At 39.8% G+C, this 18,729-nt stretch overlaps 1 protein-coding gene across 1 annotated transcript in view; it reads right to left on the bottom strand.

Annotated features, from left to right (window-relative positions):
- Positions 1-9,436: 9,436 nt before the first annotated feature.
- Positions 9,437-18,729, bottom strand: part of COMMD10 (COMM domain containing 10) — a 176,088-nt gene continuing 166,795 nt past the window's right edge. Inside the window, exons 6-7 of the mRNA XM_081233749.1 lie at positions 16,190-16,249; positions 9,437-15,467 (exon numbers count right to left, since the gene is read on the bottom strand). Coding sequence (XP_081089875.1) covers positions 15,429-15,467; positions 16,190-16,249 — 99 coding nt within the window. The 3' untranslated portion in view covers positions 9,437-15,428. The remainder of the gene's footprint in view (positions 15,468-16,189; positions 16,250-18,729) is intronic.

Here is an 18,729-nt window from a genome sequence, read left to right as displayed (position 1 = left end):
TGAGAAACTGCTAGTTGCTTTTCCAAAGGTAACAGCATGAGCAGGAGAATTTTTTGGATCCCCCAAACAGACTCTTCTGAACTACTAGGTAAGGGACAACCATTTTCGGGGCATTTTCCCCCCATTTCCCGAGATGGCAGTTTGTATCGCCACCCCTTCCCACCCCACTTGAAGAAGCAATGCAATGTAATGGTTAAGGGTTTGGACTGAGGACCATGAGACCTGCTCTCTGCTCCTGGCTCTACCAAGAAGGGGCCCTGTGACCTTAGGTAAGTCACTTACCTTCTCTGAGCTTCACACTTGGTATTTCCCTAGTTCCTTCTGGGTCTTTTCATGTTTTCATTCAGTCTTCCAGAATGTTCTTTAGCTTGTCCTCTTGAGGCAACCATTTACTTGGTCTCCCAGTTAAGGGTCAATGCTGCTGTTTGACCTGCCCTTGGAGTCAATGCTGCTGTTCCCAAATGACATTTGATCAATTTCATTGAACAAACGAGTGGATAACCACATGCATAAATAAATTCAGGCTCCTTCCTGTATCTCTGTGGGCTGCTATTACTTCTGTCAAACAGGGGTGTTCAAATTAACTTCAACTGTGCTCAGTTAATCAGTCCTTATTCAGCACCTTCTATGTGTCAGGCATCAAAGTAGGCAGGTGCCTGCAGTGATCAGAGACAGATGACAAGATCCGGCCCATAAGACACTTTAGAAACTTTAACTATTTCCTGTACCTTGTCTGTGACCGCACACCAACAGTTAGTATGTCAGTCAGGGTCCAATCAGGAGACAGAAACCAAACAGTGATTTAAATAGGGGAAGTTTAACATGAAGAATTATGAAGTTGTGATAAAACAGTAACTCTAAGATATGAGAACGTTATAGGGTACCACAGGTTTGAGGGAGAGCCCAAGGAAGACTGAACTTGGAAGGGGATCCCCCCACCATCTCAAGGCTGGGGTTCATACCTGGTTAGAGAAGGTAGTTGAAGTCTACTGGATGGAAGAGAAATCTGTTGGTTTTCCCAAGACAGAGCAGGTCTACAGTCACTGGGAGAGCAGGAAGCAACTCTCTGGCAGGTAGGTAAGCTCCAGCCAGTGACCAGATGTGTCCAGCTGCAGAGGGAATGCCACTGTTTGTAGAAGGCTTGGGACACCCACAGTGTCAGAAGGGCAAACTGGAGGGGCAGGGGGCATGGGTGAGTCATTGTCGGGGGGCTGGTGTGTGGGCTCACGGAGGAGCTGGATAGGACACGCAGTGTCTGTGTTGGGAGAGCCACGGGAGAGTGCTCACCAGGCTACGCCAGGCTGCAAGACTGCCGGGGGCCTGGGTGCTCTGGAGCCCTGGCTGGGGCACAGCACCACCAGATGCCCTCACACCCACACCGGTGACCGATGGGGCAGCTGGTGGGACCTGCAGAAGCCTCTTTCTCCTGCACTGTCCCCCCAGTGCCCTCCACTGAGAAAGCTTAACATGGTGCTCTCTGCAGAGGAGAAGAACTGGAAGGAATTCCAACCATTATTGCCAAGAGGCCAAAATGGACATCAACAGAGCCTTAAACCAGGCGTCAGAACTCTGAGCACAACTTGTGTACTCTCAGGCAAGTGACTTAGATGTCTCAGTTTCAGCTTATTCACCTACATAATGGAAATGATACTTGTCCAATTTACTAAATAACAATACTGTGAGGATCAAGTAAGATGAGGAGTATGAAGGGCTTTGTAAACTGTAAAGCGCTTCACGTTTCCAATGGGCATGGCTGTTAGCTGTATTCAGTATTCCATGTGCTGTCCCTCCAAGCTGCGTGATGTTCCCCTGGTATTAACGCCGAAGACATGAGACCTTGTCTTATTTCTTTTGAATCCATGACACCTAGCACACGAACTGGCACAAAGCAGGCAGTTAATCAGTCTTTATTACCAGACCTGTACTCTTTTACTTACTTACTGACAGTCACATTAAGTGAGGAGCTGAAGCCTAAGGTAAAGATGTGTCTGACCAAGCAAGGACAGACCGCAGCTCCTCAGAAGAGGCCCCACTGGTATTTCCCCATCTTTCGGCCAGAAAGCTGCAGAGGAGTCAGTAGGGAGAGCCCCTTGGCCCCCTGATCAGCCTCTTCCTGAGGCCCTGGGGCAATGTCTTTATGGTATTATCAACTCAAGGAGCTTCCAGAGGACCTCACTTGCCAGCCTATTAAACAGTTGGTGGATAAACAGATGTATAGATGAATGAATGAAAAAGCAGAGTTGCCCAGTTAAGGTCTTGCCCGTATGAGTATGATAACCATAGGGTTACTAAAATCCATTTTTTGGTTACATATAACACCTTAAAACACACCCACGCACACAATCCTTTGTCCATTCCTTTCTCCATTACTCCCTTTAAAAAAAATAATAAATGAAGAAATTGGGTATGCATGCAAAGCAACTGCTAATTGACTCATCGATTTATTGTATTTTGGGAGCAGAACCCCCACAGAATAGAGCAGAGCTCTGTCTGGACACTGGGCACTGCTGTGTGAGGTCTGAGTCTGTCTGAGGTGTCTCTGTCTGCATAAAGGGTAAGCTCCTGGTGGTCTGCGGCTCCACTCAGCCTACCCTGGGGCTGCTACAGATCCATGTGGGGAGGAAGCTGGGAACAACTGGAGGGGATGAAATCTGAGGACATGCTGACTGGTCTGGGAGAGGAACTTCCTGCCATCGGCCTCTCCTCTCCCACAATGGCAGTCCTGAAGAAGCAGAAAAAGGCAAGCAAGTTTAATTACTCTGAACATATCCTGGGACATTTCAGAGCCCCCTGCACGGAACTGAAAGGTTGCATGTTTTTTGTAGGTTTTTTTTTTTTTCACATACACACACTGTATTTTATTTTTACAAGAGATAAACTGACACCAAGCACTGTGTTGCATGTTTTTTAACACTAAACGTCATTAACATAATTAGAAAATTTTTTTCTCCTGCCTATAACACATTTTAAATGTGGATGAGGTTCAGCCAATAAGCACTTCCATCAATTTGCACAAGGTAGTGGTTAATTGAGGCAGAAACAACTGGCATTGCAAAATCAGTTTGCTCTGCTTTTGATTCACACTGGTAAGGGTTAAATACTTCAGGGTGAAACTAACATATGGAAGAAGCTTTTAATTCAATCATTCCCCTGCCTGAAGCAAATCCTGTGGGTTTCATATGATGTGAATCAGCCCCACTTGCAGATAACTAAACACATTTAGAAAAGGAGGCACAAAGGTAGCCCTGAAGTGGCTTGGACATCTGTTACTGGAGCATGTAAGGGTAACTTGATCAGTCAATTAATATCTCATCCTCTCTTCTTCTCAGTTTCCTCCTTAGCTGTGTTGCTTTGTCAACGCTTAGCCTGGAAAGAGAGGAGGCCAGTTTTCAACCGTTCTCTTCCTTCCACAAATTCAGCAAATGATCAAAAGACAGAATCATGTCAGTCTATCAAAGGTACATTCCATACCTCTTTAGCTTCCTAAGGAGCTTGAGGGAAAGGCTGGAGTTCAAGTTCTCAGAAAAATAGAGGAAGTGGTGAACGTGAGGTCAATTTCCATCCTCCCTTGAACTGGTCTCATCGGTCTGTTGTGGCCTTTGAAACTGACTTAGCAACGGCTCCCCTCTGTTTTCACAGAAGTGTGTATTTTGTTTATTAAGAATGTCAAGCTGGTCTTCTTCAGAGAGAGTCAGTCACTGATTTTAAAGCCTTCTGTTACTCAGTGCCCATTTGAGAGTTGAGATATGAATGATGCCTTTGATATTTCTGTCCATAGCTCTCTACACATGTTTACCACAGAAAAATAAGACAGATTTGCTAAGAAAAGGGACAGAGGAGAAATTGTGATTGCATTTAATGGCACTCGACTAGAGAACCTCCAAACACCCAAATCTTGTCCTGCCAATCACTCCTCAACCCTTGACATTACCAAGGGAGCTGGATAAAGACTGATAGCAAATGAGAAACAAAGTAACACTTTATTATTACCTTTCAGAGCCTGATCAGGCTGGGTTAGAGTGCGAGGTTCACTCCTAAGGCCTGAGAAGGACCCTCCTACCCCACACACATCAGCTTCGGCTCAAATTCTGGACCATCCCTAGTCGCTGCCAGCCAGGTGGCACAAAACTAAAGCAGTGATGCTTTTCTGAGGCAGAGAAAGATGGCTAGGCTCTCTTCCCCTGGTGCTTCTGGCAAGTTCAACCCACGGAGCAAAAGCAGGGAGTGCAAGAGAGCGTCACCCCTGCACAAACGTGGGCTTTTTGTAGCACTCTGCTCATCAGTAAACATCAACCAATATTTTATAATTAACCAAACAGAATGGCAGATCATTCTCCCTTAAAAGATGTGAAGGAGCTAGAAAGGGAGACAGTAGGAAAGTAGGTAAAGAAATAGAAACATTCCGTCCCCTATGAAACGTTCACCCTCTTCCCACAAACATGCTCTATTTGAAATCCTATACAGAGAAGCTTATGAAATAGACGTGGCTTCTTTAGGAAAGCCTGAAACACATGTAATTTAGTCTTAGAAAGCTGATGAAATAAGGAGTAATTATTTAATTACAGGAGGATTTTTTACTTCTCAAAAAATGTTATAGGGTACCACAGGTTTGAGGGAGAGCCCAAGGAAGACTGAACTTGGAAGGGGATCCCCCCACCATCTCAAGGCTGGGGTTCATACCTGGTTAGAGAAGGTAGTTGAAGTCTACTGGATAGAAGAGAAATTTGTTGGTTTTCCCAAGACAGAGCTGGTCTACAGTCACTGGGAGAGCAGGAAGCAACTCTCTGGCAGGTAGGTAAGCTCCAGCCAGTGACGAGATGTGTCCAGTTCAGAGGGAATGCCACTGTTCATAGAAGGCTTGGGATACCCACAGTGTCAGAAGGGCAAACTGGAGGGGCAGGGGGCATGGGTGAGTCACTGTCGGGGGGCCGGTGTGTGGGCTCACGGAGGAGCTGGATAGGACACGCGTTTTTTTAAATGCATTTTGCATTATCTATGTGAACTTTTTCAGATTTTTGTCCAGGCTGTATACGCGTGCTGACTTGGAACAATCTGTGTCATGTAAGGGGAGACTTCTTTCTAAAAGTTTGTCATTGAATTACCCACATCAGTAAGGAAAGCCTCTTTGTAAGCAGTGTGTATATGTGTATCTTAATCAAGACAACTGTTTCAATAGGAAATTAAAACCTGGGTAATGAGCTCACAAAATCTATCCATACTTAACATACATCTCAATATCAGAATGCTGCTGATGCCTTCCTGGAGCACTCCATTTGACCCTGTCACATACATCGACTCTGAATTGGTAGGAGCGTGATTGTTTTTCAGACTTTGCAGCATCAGTACCAGAAGCATATCTAGGTCAACTTCATGACCACCATAAATCTCACAGCAGTGGGAGAACCGGCTCTAGCATTCTGGATAGAAGAAATCTGGCAGGTTATCAGGCTTTTATTCTACTCATATATATCTCCTTTCATTGGTGAATGAAAGGTTCAGTGACTTTAGGTGATCCTCCCCAGTGGAACACCTAAAGCCATTTGAAATCTAGGTTTATGATGGTTTTGTTTTTAAGAATTCAGATGGTACCGTGCAAATAAAAGAAGCAGAGGGAGAAAAACTATTAATGTACTCCATTAATTCGTTCAGCCAATATTTCTTAAATACCCCGATGTTCACAGGACTACTTACATCAGCACATAACAGAGAGGCTGGACTGCAAAATGGAGCACATGGTCTGGGATGTTATGAGTCACTACTATCTCTGACCATTTGGAAAATTCCTGTGCTCTGCTGCCAAAGCAAAACTGCATTCCTGGATGGGGAGAAACACTGAACCTTCTAATGCTAAAGTGTGAGAGCAGCCTGTTTCTGGGGACAGCTTTTTGCTTTGTTCATACGTAGCCTGGTTGAACCTGCAGGAAGAATCTGAACTGTGGACTAGAAAGAGAGCACAAAGAACATCTGTTTATCTTAGAAGCAAGGAGACATGGGGAAAGACCTTGAGACATCACTGAGCTCCACGCCTCACAGCAAATCTACATTTATTAAAGATGAGAAAAACCTTACTATTGACTTTTCCTTAAACAATGCAGGAAGGATGTATTGTGTTCTTTAATACTCAGTTTCAGAAATAAATACAACTATTAAAAATACTATTAATACTATATTATATTATAGTATACTATAATATATATAGTATATAGTAATAATATATATAGTATATATATATATATATATAGTACAATATATATAGTATATATTATACTATAAAGAAGGGATATAATACTATATCCCTTCTTTCGTTTACCTAGATTCCTTTGAAGAAAAAAAAATTTTTTAAACCCAAGTCATTTATAGAATGAGATTCTCATACTCCCATTAAAAGACAGCCTCTTCAATAAGTGGTGCTGGGAAAACTGGACAGCTACATGTAAAAGAATGAAATTAGAACACTTCCTAACACCATACAAAAAATAAACTCAAAATGGATTAAAGACCTAAATATAAGATAGGACACTATAAAACTCTTAGAGGAAAACATAGGAAAAACATTCTTTGACATAAATCACAGCAAGATATTTTTTGACCCACCTTCTAGGGTAATTAAAATAAAAACAAAAATAAACAAATGGGACCTAATGAAACTTAAAAGCTTTTGCACAGCAAAGGAAACCATAAACAAGATGAAAAGACAACTCTCAGAATGGGAGAAAATATTTGCAAATGAAGCAATGGACAAAGGAGTAACCTCCAAAATATACAAACGCTCATGCAGCTCAATATCAAAAAAACAAACAACCCAATTAAAAAATGGGCAGAAGACCTAAATAGACATTTCACCAAAGAAGACATACAGATGGCCAAGAAGCACATGAAAAGATGCTCAACATCACTAATTATTAGAGAAATGCAAATCAAAACTACAATGAAGTATCACCTCACACAGGTTAGAATGACCATCATCAAAAAGTCTATAAACAATAAATGCTGGAGAGGGTGTGTAGAAAAGGGAACCCTTTTGCACTGTTGGTGGGAATGTAAATTGATACAGGCACAATGGAGAACAGTATGGAGGTTCCTTAAAAAACTAAAAATAGAACTACCATATGACCCAGCAATCCCACTACTGGGCATATACCCTGAGAAAACCTTAATTCAAAAGGACACATGCACCCCAATGTTCATTGCAGCACTATTTACAATAGCCAGAACATGGAAACAACCTAAATGTCCTACAATAGATGAATGGATAAAGAAGATGTGGTACATATATACAATGGAACATTACTCGGCCATAAAAAGGAACAAAATTGGGTCATTTGTAGAGATGTGGATCGACCTAGAGTCTGGCATACAGAGTGAAGTAAGTCAGAAAGAGAAAAACAAATATTGTATATTAACACATATATGTGGAATCTAGAAAAATGGTACAGATGAACCTATTGTCAGGGCAGGAATAGAGATACAGATGTAGAGAACAGACATGTGGACACTGGTGGGGAACGGGAGCGGGGGACGAATTGGAAGATTACTACCATGTGTAAAATAGATAGCTAGAGGGAACCTGCTGTATAGCACAGGGAGCTCAGCTCGGTGCTCTGTGATGACCTAGATGGGTGGGATGGGGGGGTGGGGTGAGAGGGATGTCCAAGAGGGAGGGATATAGGTATACATATAGCTGATTCACTTCATTGTACAGCAGAAAGTAATACAACATTGTATAGCAATTTTACTTCAGTGAAAAAAAATAATAAAACAGATCCGTTTTGAAAAAAAAAAACAAGTCATTTATAGAATGAGATTCTCATACTCCCATTAAAAGAAGCTAAAAATGACTGAACTCTAGTTTTACTAAGGGAACATTATTATATATTCATTATTTTTCCTGCTTTGGAGATTAAAACAGTTTCTCTAATCCTGTAGCATCCTCTTCCTTACTGTTATATAGCCTGGACCTGCTTCAACTTTCTTGTCTTTGCAGACTACTTCTTTTCAAATAAAAACTAATAACTTTCTATTTCAAATAAAACAAAGCAAGTTTGAGAACAGCCATCACTTGGATTTGGATCATAGGTCTTCGGTCAGCTAGTACAACCTCACACTTCAGACAAAAGCAAAAGACCTTTAATAGGATTCAAGAGTATGTATGACAGGGGAAGGGGGGCGGGAGGGGGAAGGAAGCAATGATAAAATCCTTGAAATTCTCCCAAATTATAAATGCCATTAAGCTTTACTATAAAATCCCTCAAATTAATGTGTTTCTAATTTTAGCATTAAATGAGGCTGGTGTATTGAGTAGAACTATTTGCATAATGACGACAAAAATCAAAGTTTTAGAGAAGCAAAATTGATTCATTTGAAACTTAAATTCTAATTCCTGAGCAGCTTCTGACTAATGAGCCTGAACAAGTCAGAAATATCCTGGCCCTTATCCTCAACAGTGGAAAAGACAGTATGTAAAGATGTTGGGGGAAATTTACAACATACACCTATGGTTTCTTAAACTTTCCCTTCCAAGTAGCAACACTGGGGGTGGGGATTCATATATCCTCTCAGTAGCTCTGAGAGTTTAGCCTGAAGTCGCAGCCTGCAAGCACAGTGTTTTTTTTTTTTTTTTTTTTTTTGAAGTTTCCCATTTTCTCTTTGAGTTTTGTATGTATTTCCAACTATATGCTGTAAAATATTCATCTCTCTTTAAAAATATACATGCTCTAAATTACTGGCTAATTAAAATGTTACCTCCCATATTAGTTAGGCTATAGGCTATGCTGCTATATTAAAAAGATACCAAATATAGTCATTAAACAAGATGTTTTATTTCTCATGTAAGGGTCTGGAGGCAGCAGCTGGCCAAGGGTGTATCAGCAGTACTGCTCCATGAGGATAATCAAGGACCCAGCTTCCTTCCATCTTGTTGCTCTCTACCCCTTAAGGCATTATCCTTATCTGCTCAGTCAAACCTAACTTAGCTTCAAATCTATGTTTCAGTCATAGAAAGGGCAAAGAAAAGTGAAGATGAATATAATTTTCACTCATATTTCACTGGTGAGACTTAGTCATATGGCTGCAGTAGCTACAGAGCATGGAAAAATATAATTTCCAGTTGGATGGCCATGTGGCTGGCAAAAATTAAAATAAAGGTGATGCTACAGAAATATATACCACACCTGTCTTATGGATTTATGTATCTACCAACTGCTATATTCCTCTAGAGGTGCCCTAGAGCAGCACGGTATAAGGAATGGGTCTGCAAACGTTTCATGTAAAGAGCCAGGTAGTAAATATTTTAGGCTTCCTGGGTATATGCTCTCTTTTGCAACTACTGTTGTGGTGCAAAAGCAGCCGTAGACTGTATGACTATAAGTAAGCGAAAGAACATGGCTGTTGTTTTAGTTATCTATCACAACATAACAAATGACTCTAACATCAGAAGTTCAAATCAACACACATTTATTATCTCACAATTACCATGGGTCAGGAGTCTGGGTCTTCACGTAGGATCTCACAAGGCTGCAGTCACAGTCAGTTGGAGTGTGTTCTCTTCTGGAGGCTTGACTGGGAAAGAATCCACTTCCAAACTCACACAAGTTGTTTCCAGATCTATCTCCTTGTGGCTGTAGGGCAGAGCGCTTAGGGCCTCAGCTTCCTGGCGGCTACTGGTTGCCCTCAGCACCTACAGGCCACCCGTAGTTCCTTGTCTTGTGGTTCTGTCCACAGGCCCTCTTACAACATGGCAGCTTGCTTCTTCAAAGCCAAGAGGGGAGAAAGTCTCTAGAGTGAGTTTGGTAGCATGACAGAATTTCACATAATGTAAGTCACGGGAGTGACATTCCATTACCTTTGACAGATGATTGGGAGTCTGTCCATCAGAGCTGTGTTCCAATAAAACTTTATGAAAACAACTGGTGGGCTGGATTAGGCCCACAGGCCATAGTTTACAGACCCCTGGCATAATAAATAAGGTGTAGAAGCCATTGTTTAAGGTAAGAAAAGATAAAAATTAATTGAATAGAGTTAGAGAAAAAGAACCCTCAGAGACAGAGGAGCTTTGTAGAAACACAGTCATAGAAAAAATGCATTTCAGATTCTGGTCCTATCCCATAATACACCTATTACCTTGCTAATGAAAAATTAAGAATGGGATAGATGAGCATTATGCTCGAATTTATTTATCATAAAATAGAGTTGTTATTGGAACTCTAACTAAATTCAAAGTGAAGGGGCTTCATAGCAAGCTTTCTCCGATTTTAGTTCAATTCAAACTTTACCTTGAATAATTTCAACAGAAAACCTGGTCATTTTCTTAGTGATTATGAAAATGACAGCTAACACTTACATGATTATTGCAAATCAGGAATTATGCTAAATGTTTAACATGAATGACCTCATTTAACCTTCATAACACTCCCATGTAATTTAGATTATTATTATTCCCACCACAAAGATGAGGAAACTGAGCTTTAGTGAATTAAGCAACACAAAAAGCAGCAGAACTAGTATATGACTCTTAGTCTTTCCTGAGGGTCCAGACACTTAAATTTTATCTGAAGTGTAATGGGAAGTCTTTGAAGGGTTTAAAGCAGGGAGGTAGTGTAATTAATATGATTAATGTTTTAAAAATATTAGCTGTGTGTGGAGACTGGACTGAAGTGGGGCTAGAGGAGGCAAGGTAGTCCAGGGCAAAGATGATGGTAGCTTGGAAAAGGTAGTATCCTAGAGATATATTTGCAAGATATTTAGGTGGTAGAAGTGACAGGCTACCTCTCTAATTGAAAAGCACTCCACTATTCCCTTGTTCATGACACTCTAGCCACACTGATCTTTGGTTCCTGAAACGCGCCAAGCCTTTTCCAATCTCTGAGATTCTGCACTGGCCATTCTATCTAGAATGCTTTTCACTGTATTCTGCTATTGCCTCATTCTAACTCATCTTACAGGACTCAGCCCAAATCTCACTTCCTCAGAGAGTCTTTCCTTGATGCACCATCTAAGTTTCGTCCTATCTTTTATTTTCTCTTAAGAGAATCCAATTATTTTTCATCCCATACTTATTCACAATTTATTATATTTTGCTTGTTTTTCTTTTACTTTTCATTTTTTAAAAATTTTACTTTATTTACTTTTGGCTGCGTTGGGTCCTCGTTGCTGCGCACGGGCTTTCTCTAGTTGCGGCGAGCAGGGGTTACTCTTCGTTGTGGTGCGCGGGCCTCTCATTGCGGTGGCTTCTCTTGTTGCAGAGCACGGGCTCTAGGCATGCAGGCTTCAGCAGTTGTGGCACGTGGGCTCAGCAGTTGTGGCTCGCGGGCCCTAGAGCAGAAGCTCAGTAGTTGTGGCACACGGGCTTAGTTGCTTCGTGACATGTGGGATCTTCCCGGACCAGGGCTTGAACCCGTGTCCCTTGCATTGGCAGGCAGATTCTTAACCACTCCGCCACCAGGGAAGCCCCTAACTTTTCATTTTATGTTGGAGTATAGTTGATTAACAATGTTGTATTAGTTTCGGGTGTACAACAAAGTGATTCAGTTATACATATACATGTATCTATTCTTTTTCAAATTCTTTTCCCAATTAGGTTGTTACATTTTGCTTGTTTTTTAACTGTCTAACACATTACACTTCAAGATGCCAGGAACTATATTAATTTTGCTCATCACTGTTAACATAATGTCTAGCATACACACAGTTCCTGGCACCATAGGCAGTCACTGAATATTTGTTGAGGAAGTAAATGTCTGACTTCAGTGCTTTTACGCTTAAACACTGCGCAACTGTTTTTCACATTTGCTGACTTTAGAAGAAATTTTTCTCTTCTATCCCTCTGGAATTATCAACATAACATACCCCAAGTAATTAGTGATGCTTCAATCTCCAACCCACTCTCACTCCACACTCTTCCCAAACCCATTCCTAGATTTTAAAAAATGTTGAGAATAAAATGTACAGTAGGAGGAAGAGGGTAATGGAGTTGGCTTGAGGCAGGTGAGTTCTCATTTATTGTTGGTAAGAGTATAAACTGTTATGAACCTTTGAGAAAACAATTTATCAATATGCAAAAATGGCCTTAAAATAAATGTAAATAGGGACTGCCCTGGTGGCACAGTGGTTAAGACTCTGCACTCCCAATGCAGGGGGCCCGGGTTCAATCCCTGGTCAGGGATCTAGATCCCACGTGCATGCTGCAACTAAGACTTCACATGCTACAACTAAGGAGCCCACCAGCCACAACTAAGGAGCCCACCAGCCACAACTAAGGAGGCCATGTGCTGCAACTAAGGAGTCTGCCTGTCCCAACTAAGACCCAGAGCAACCAAAATAAAAAATAAATAAATAAAAGTAAATAAATAAAAACATATACAAAGAGGGATGTGTGTGTATTTGAATTTATATGAGATGTCTGAAAAGATAAACCAAATGCTTCTAACTAGTTAGGTAGGTATTTCTAGGGAGTAAGAGAGCAAAATAGACTTTTTTAAAAACACTTTTAAAAAAATATAGGCAATTTTATATTTATAATAAAATCCCAGTAAAAGTAAAAACACAGGGCTTCCCTGGTGGCGCAGTGGTTGAGAGTCCGCCTGCCGATGCAGGGAACATGGGTTTGTGCCCCGGTCCGGGAAGATCCCACATGCCGCAGAGTGGCTAGGCCCGTGACCCATGGTCGCTGAGCCTGCGCATCCGGAGCCTGTGCTCCGCAACGGGAGAGGCCACAACAGTGAGAGGCCCGCATACCGCAAAAAAAAAAAAAAAAAAAAAGTAAAAACAGAAAATAAATCTTCATACTTTTGGCATAATAATCCTACTTCTGGGAACCCGTATTAATAAAGTAATGAGAAATGTGGTTTAGGGTTTATTTATAATGATCTTTACCAGTTGAGTTCTTTAGTATTTTAAGAAACTAGAAATAATCTAAATGTCCAACAACAGATTGAATAAATAAAGTGTAACTCATTCAAATGAAGGACTACTTAAAGATAGTAGAGAAAGATATATGAATAGAAAAAAAAAAAAACCTTCAATAAAATCTACCAAAATGTCATTAACAGCTGTTTCTGGATGTTGAGAGTCCATGATTTTAGGTTACTCCTTTAAGACTTTTTTGGTGTTTCCTACTTAAAAATAATCATATTTTATAATTGGAGAATTGCAAATATTATTTGTAGTACTCCTTTCTAACAAGTAATTTATATTTTTATTCAATCCTCATGACAAGCACTCATACAAAACATGTTTATTTGCTAAGACAGTAGGTTTCAGTTCCCACTTATGGCTCCACCCACCTTATTTCTATGAAAATGTAACACACACCTTAATAATCTTTGGGAATGATATCTTCTTTTACTTGTGTATTGTAACAATGGTGGTAGCTTAAGAAATACAATTATCTGGAATTAAATATATTTCAGGAATAATTATGTTCTTAGTTAGAATTAGACCTACTACTTACTTGTCCTTCCTTCAATGCCTTTGGTCAGACTTTCCTGAACTAGATTGATGGAGAGAAAACTATTTACCACTATTTTAAGTTACAAATAGGAAATTTCATTATGAAGTGTCACATTTAACTTAGATACCTACACTGGGAGTTAAGTTGGCATCAAACCAATGAAAACTTCTACCTATTCATATGGTCACTGTTGGGAAGGCCCAACAAATTCAACTTGAAATGATGTATGTTTATTTGTACATAAGAAGTCCGAGAGAATATTTACCAAAATGTTTACAGTAGTCAGGTACTTTCCTCTGGGGACCAGCAGAACAGAGCGTAAAAATATAAGATAGATCCCACAAGCTACATATGGAAACAAATCCCATTATATTATAAACACGTCTTCTAGATATCCTATCAATCGAAGTTTGAGTTTAAAAACTTTTCAAATCAACCAAGTATGGACAGCCACTATAATATTTACATTCTGAAATAATCCAAACACCTAATCCTTCTAAGCAACAACATACAAGCACACATATAAATAAGTAAGGGCATAAGTTCCATATACTGAACATTTATTTGGGAGACATTTAACGTTCATATTATTTAGATACCTCATATAAAGAATGTGATTTAAATCCAGTGGTTCTGTTTAACTATAGGATATTTCTGAAATCGAAGTCTTTCACGTGAAGTCATATTTGAATCTCTCTCTGTCTCTCTCTGTTCTCTCTCTCATTTTCTTCCCCCCTCCTCTCTCCCTTTCTCTCCTTTCCTCCCTCACTCTCTGTCTTTCTCGCTGGAAATAATATAGTGCAGACATTTCATTCATAAAAAATTCAACTGATATTATTTTCTGCAGGCAACCATACTCACATTTATATAGATCCGTAGCATAAAATACTGTGCACTTCAGTTCAACTAATTCTAAGACATAAAAATCTTCTTGGCTGAAATTAACATATTTACAAAAAGAGAACATAAAATTTGTTTTACATTCTGTTTTAAAATTTTAAGGATAATCATTTAGCACTCATTACAACTATTTTTATTCATGATCTGAATCTGTCTCCCATACCTTGAAATGAATCATTATTTTCAGTACAAAAAAAAGCACACAAAAACCTGAACTGTTATTAAATCATTAAACTCAGAGAAACAATTAAAGTGCACAGAGATGCTCATACTGGAGTTGGCTGATGTACTAGTACTAGCTCTATTTAAAATTTCTTTCCTATATTATTTCCCAAGCAAAATACACTCATTATATTAAAGGAAACAAAGGCCATAATGTATTTAATTGAATGTGGCTACTTTCTTATTTTTATTAATGTAATTAAAGAAGTTCTGTGTTCTAAGGTACATATTACACTTTGTATCCATGGACCCTTCTTGATACACAGAAGTATCATCAAGTATGTAAAAAATAAACAGGTCAGGCAATAAAGCAAAAATAGGACAGTAAAAACAATATGATATTCACTTTTGTTCCCCTTAAAACAAAAAATGTGGGCTTCCCTGGTAGCGCAGTGGTTGAGAGTCCGCCTGCCGATGCAGGGGACATGGGTTCGTGCCCTGGTCCGGGAAGATCCCACATGCTGCGGAGCGGCTGGGCCCGTGAGCCATGGCCGCTTAGCCTGCACGTCCTGTGCTGTGCTTAGCCTGCACGTCTCCCTGTGATCCGCAACGGGAGAGGCCACAACAGTGAGAGGCCCGCATACCGCAAAAAAAAAAAAACAAAAAAACCCACACAAAAACCAAAAATGTTCTTAACAATTGCTTGCTGTTGGCTCACAGAACTGGAGAATGTATATTAGAACTTCAGTACTCAAAACAATGATCTTCCTTGGCTGTTATTTGTATAAGAAGCAATAAACCGTATAATTTACAAGAAGAAAGCTAATGAATCCTTCAGAAAACACAACCTGGCAGTTTATCTTCAATGCAAAACAATGAGGTGGCAGGAGTGTGATAGAGAAACCAGTCTTTGAGAACATCATGTAAGGGAATCCAGCTGTGCTTGTATGGTCTCTAGCTATTTACAAAGACAAAAAAAATAAAAAGAGAAATTTGGTGAAGGGAGAGAAATTCATATGAAGTGCTGTTTAGAAACATGCAAATGAAAGAAAAGAATGTAACTGGTAACTATGTATTTTAAATGCACTCACATAAGCAATAAATATACCACTTAGAAAAGTTTTCTTTTTATATGGATATTAGAATTCAAGCTTGCTATCTGTTTTCAAATTTGTAAAAGAGGATTTCTAAATACTACTGTTTAAAATGCACCCAGCTCTTTCATTTTAGATTTTTAAAGGGGGGAGGGTGGTAGAGGGGGCAGTGCATTTTCCTGGATTGCAAAATCAGTATTTACAAAGAAACACGAAATATCCTCAAAGATAAATCTTTAAAGGCCTGGTATCTGCCTTTTCCCTTGGGCCCAGAAATTAAAATATTTAACATTACCTATCTCTAAAGTGCCAGTGTGGCTAAATACCACACAGTTTATTATTTAATGCTTTACATTAAAACAACAATCCTACTGCTTTAATTAAAACCATATCCATTCTCTTCCTGATTTAGTTTGTCAGAGTCTCTTCATCTTGGCAATGCTTCCTACTGTGAAACATAAGATGTTTATAAGGGAAGTTTAAAGAACTCAACTCTGTAATGGGCATTTAAAAATAAGAATTCATAAAGTAGAGGAAACATTGTGAAAAACCCCACATTATCAGAAATTATTTTAAAAATACAGACCTTGTTATAGAAATCAAACAATTCCTTGTGACTGAATTCCACAAGAACTTTCTTCAGGCTCTGTAAAGAAAAAAGAAAGAAAGAAAGAAAGAAAATAATTTAGTTGTGTACAATTTACATTGCATTTTTTTCCCTCTCCAGCTAGCCTCAGAATATGCCATATTATTCTGAGTGGTTTAAAAAAAACAAACAAACCAAACTTACCTCCTCTACTCAACCCCATTGTTCCAAAAACTCAAAAATACATTTAATAACACTCCACTTTAGCAAAAGGTTTCAACTCTATAGGGGTATCTGTTCTTTAAGCTGACTCCACAAAGGTTAATAAAATATGTTCCAACAAGAGAACAATTTCATTATGTATTTTTTCAAGGCAGAGATAATACATGAGATTATATTTCATCTTTCTCAGCAGTCCATTTGAAATCTAGTAAATACCATTACACAAAGACACTGGAGGCAGCATATCTGATTGAACTCATCCAGCCGTTAATGCCTCACGTCAGCACAGCTGCTGCCTCCAAGCATTAATCTAACAGTTATGATCTTAACATGCTGAGATTGTTACCTTTTGTAATGTACAGACTCAGCACAAGTTAACAATTAACACAACATCTTCAAAGCTGGGACTTAAACCTGCTCCTTCCTTTCACCTCAAATGCAATAGAGAAATCTTTATGGATGCTACAGATGCTAAGTAATATTGTGTACGTATGCATGATAGTGCAGTAAAGTGTGACATTAACCCAACCCACCCCAATCCGCTTTTGGTTGATTTTGTAAACTGAGGAAACACTGTTTCTGAAAATTGTTCAAACATGTTTATTTTACTCAACGTACCTTTGGGAAGTGAAAGTTAATGGGGAGAGAATACCCAGAATGTGTCACCCGCTCTGACCATACTGTCATGCTCACGTGACATACAACAGGCACCATGAATTGAAGAAGTGGAAAACTGTTGCAACACATTGATTCATGCACTTAATTGCCTATGGTCATTTCCAACACTGTATTAATTCTATTTCCCAGGTTCTATGCTCACTTTTTTCTTTGTTTTCTTTGTTTTAATGATTCCATTTCCATTCACAAAGCCAACATTTTCAAAACAAGTTTTCTCCTCATCTTAGGAGAGTCAGTGGGGCTCTGCTCAGAAATGGCACCTCCCTTTCCATGAAGCCTAAGCACATAGTCTCAAATTCCTTTCTTTGTTTTCTCTTATACACCCATGTAAGTTTTAAAATGAATGAAGAAGCACACCAGCTTTAAAGCCTTATCCTTTACGAATGATAAAAAAAAACTATGAATTTTTCAAATCATATTAGAAGAATCAGTTGGTTAACTGGCACATATCCTGAAACCTTCAAAGGCTGAATCGGCATTATCTAGCAGTGCTATATTTCCTTCCAGCAGTTAAAGGGGAATGATAAGCCTAGGTTTACCCTAGGGAAAAGCAAAGCAAGTTCATTTCTTCACCACCCCCTTCCCAGCCGAAAGTTAGGAGAGACTGAAGACTGAATCAGTATGTGAACAGCTCATTTGATGTACCCCTAGAGGTAGCAGCCAAGCTAGCCTCTTGTTTCCTGTATTTTGCTTTGCTTTGCTTTCTTTCAGGGTAGTGTTTTCTAAAATGTTACACTGAGGAAAGGGAAAGAAGGTAACTTTAAAAAAATACTTCTTAAAATAATAGCTAAAATAATGTGTGTGTGTGCATGATTGTGTGCATATATATGGATATGTTTATTTTACACACACACACCTGTCCATCCATCCATAATAGTAATCCCTCAGTATCTGCGGGAGACTGGTTCCAGGACCCACTGTGGATACTGAATTTTCTGGATGAAGTCCCATAAATGCCCCTCCGGATCTGTGGTTCCGAATTCGTAGATTCAAACAACCGTGGATGAAGTAGGGCCACAGTATTTATTGACAAAAATCCAAGTATAAATTGACCTGTGCAGTTCAAACCTGTGTTGTTCAAAGGTCAACTAAATTTAGTGTCTTACTTTACTGAAATACTTAGCCCCACGAAGGAAAAAAACTGATACCTGATATAAAATTTCTTATGTTTGACACAATAACTGGTAGCTATTTTCATTATCATTTCCCATTCAACTCAGAATGACTTAGAGAAGACCATGAGAATATGAAAGAGTGTGGGAGTGGTTTTAAGTGTTTCATGTCTATGTGTAGAGAGCTTATCCTAAATTTTGAGAATCTATGTTTACCTAAGGGGTGGCCAGTGACAGTTGTTTTTTAGGTTTAGGGAAGTAAGGATGGAGCTTAGGTGTGTAGGATAAAAAGGAAAGGGGGGGGGCTTCCCTGGTGGTGCAGTGGTTGAGAGTCCGCCTGCAATGCAGGGGACACGGGTTCGTGCCCCGGTCCGGGAAGATTCCGCATGCTGCAGAGCAGCTGGGCCCGTGAGCCATGGCCGCTGGGCCTGCGCGTCCGGAGCCTGTGCTCCGCAGCAGGAGAGGCCACAACAGTGAGAGGTCTGCGTACCGCAAAAAAAAAAAAAGAGCTAAAAATGGGGGCTTCCC

This window comes from Mesoplodon bidens (genome assembly GCF_964165515.1).
Source record: "Mesoplodon bidens genome assembly, chromosome: 4".
NCBI lineage: Eukaryota > Metazoa > Chordata > Mammalia > Artiodactyla > Ziphiidae > Mesoplodon > Mesoplodon bidens.
Note: the sequence above shows the minus strand (reverse complement) of the source record. Positions and strands in the feature narration are given on the sequence as shown.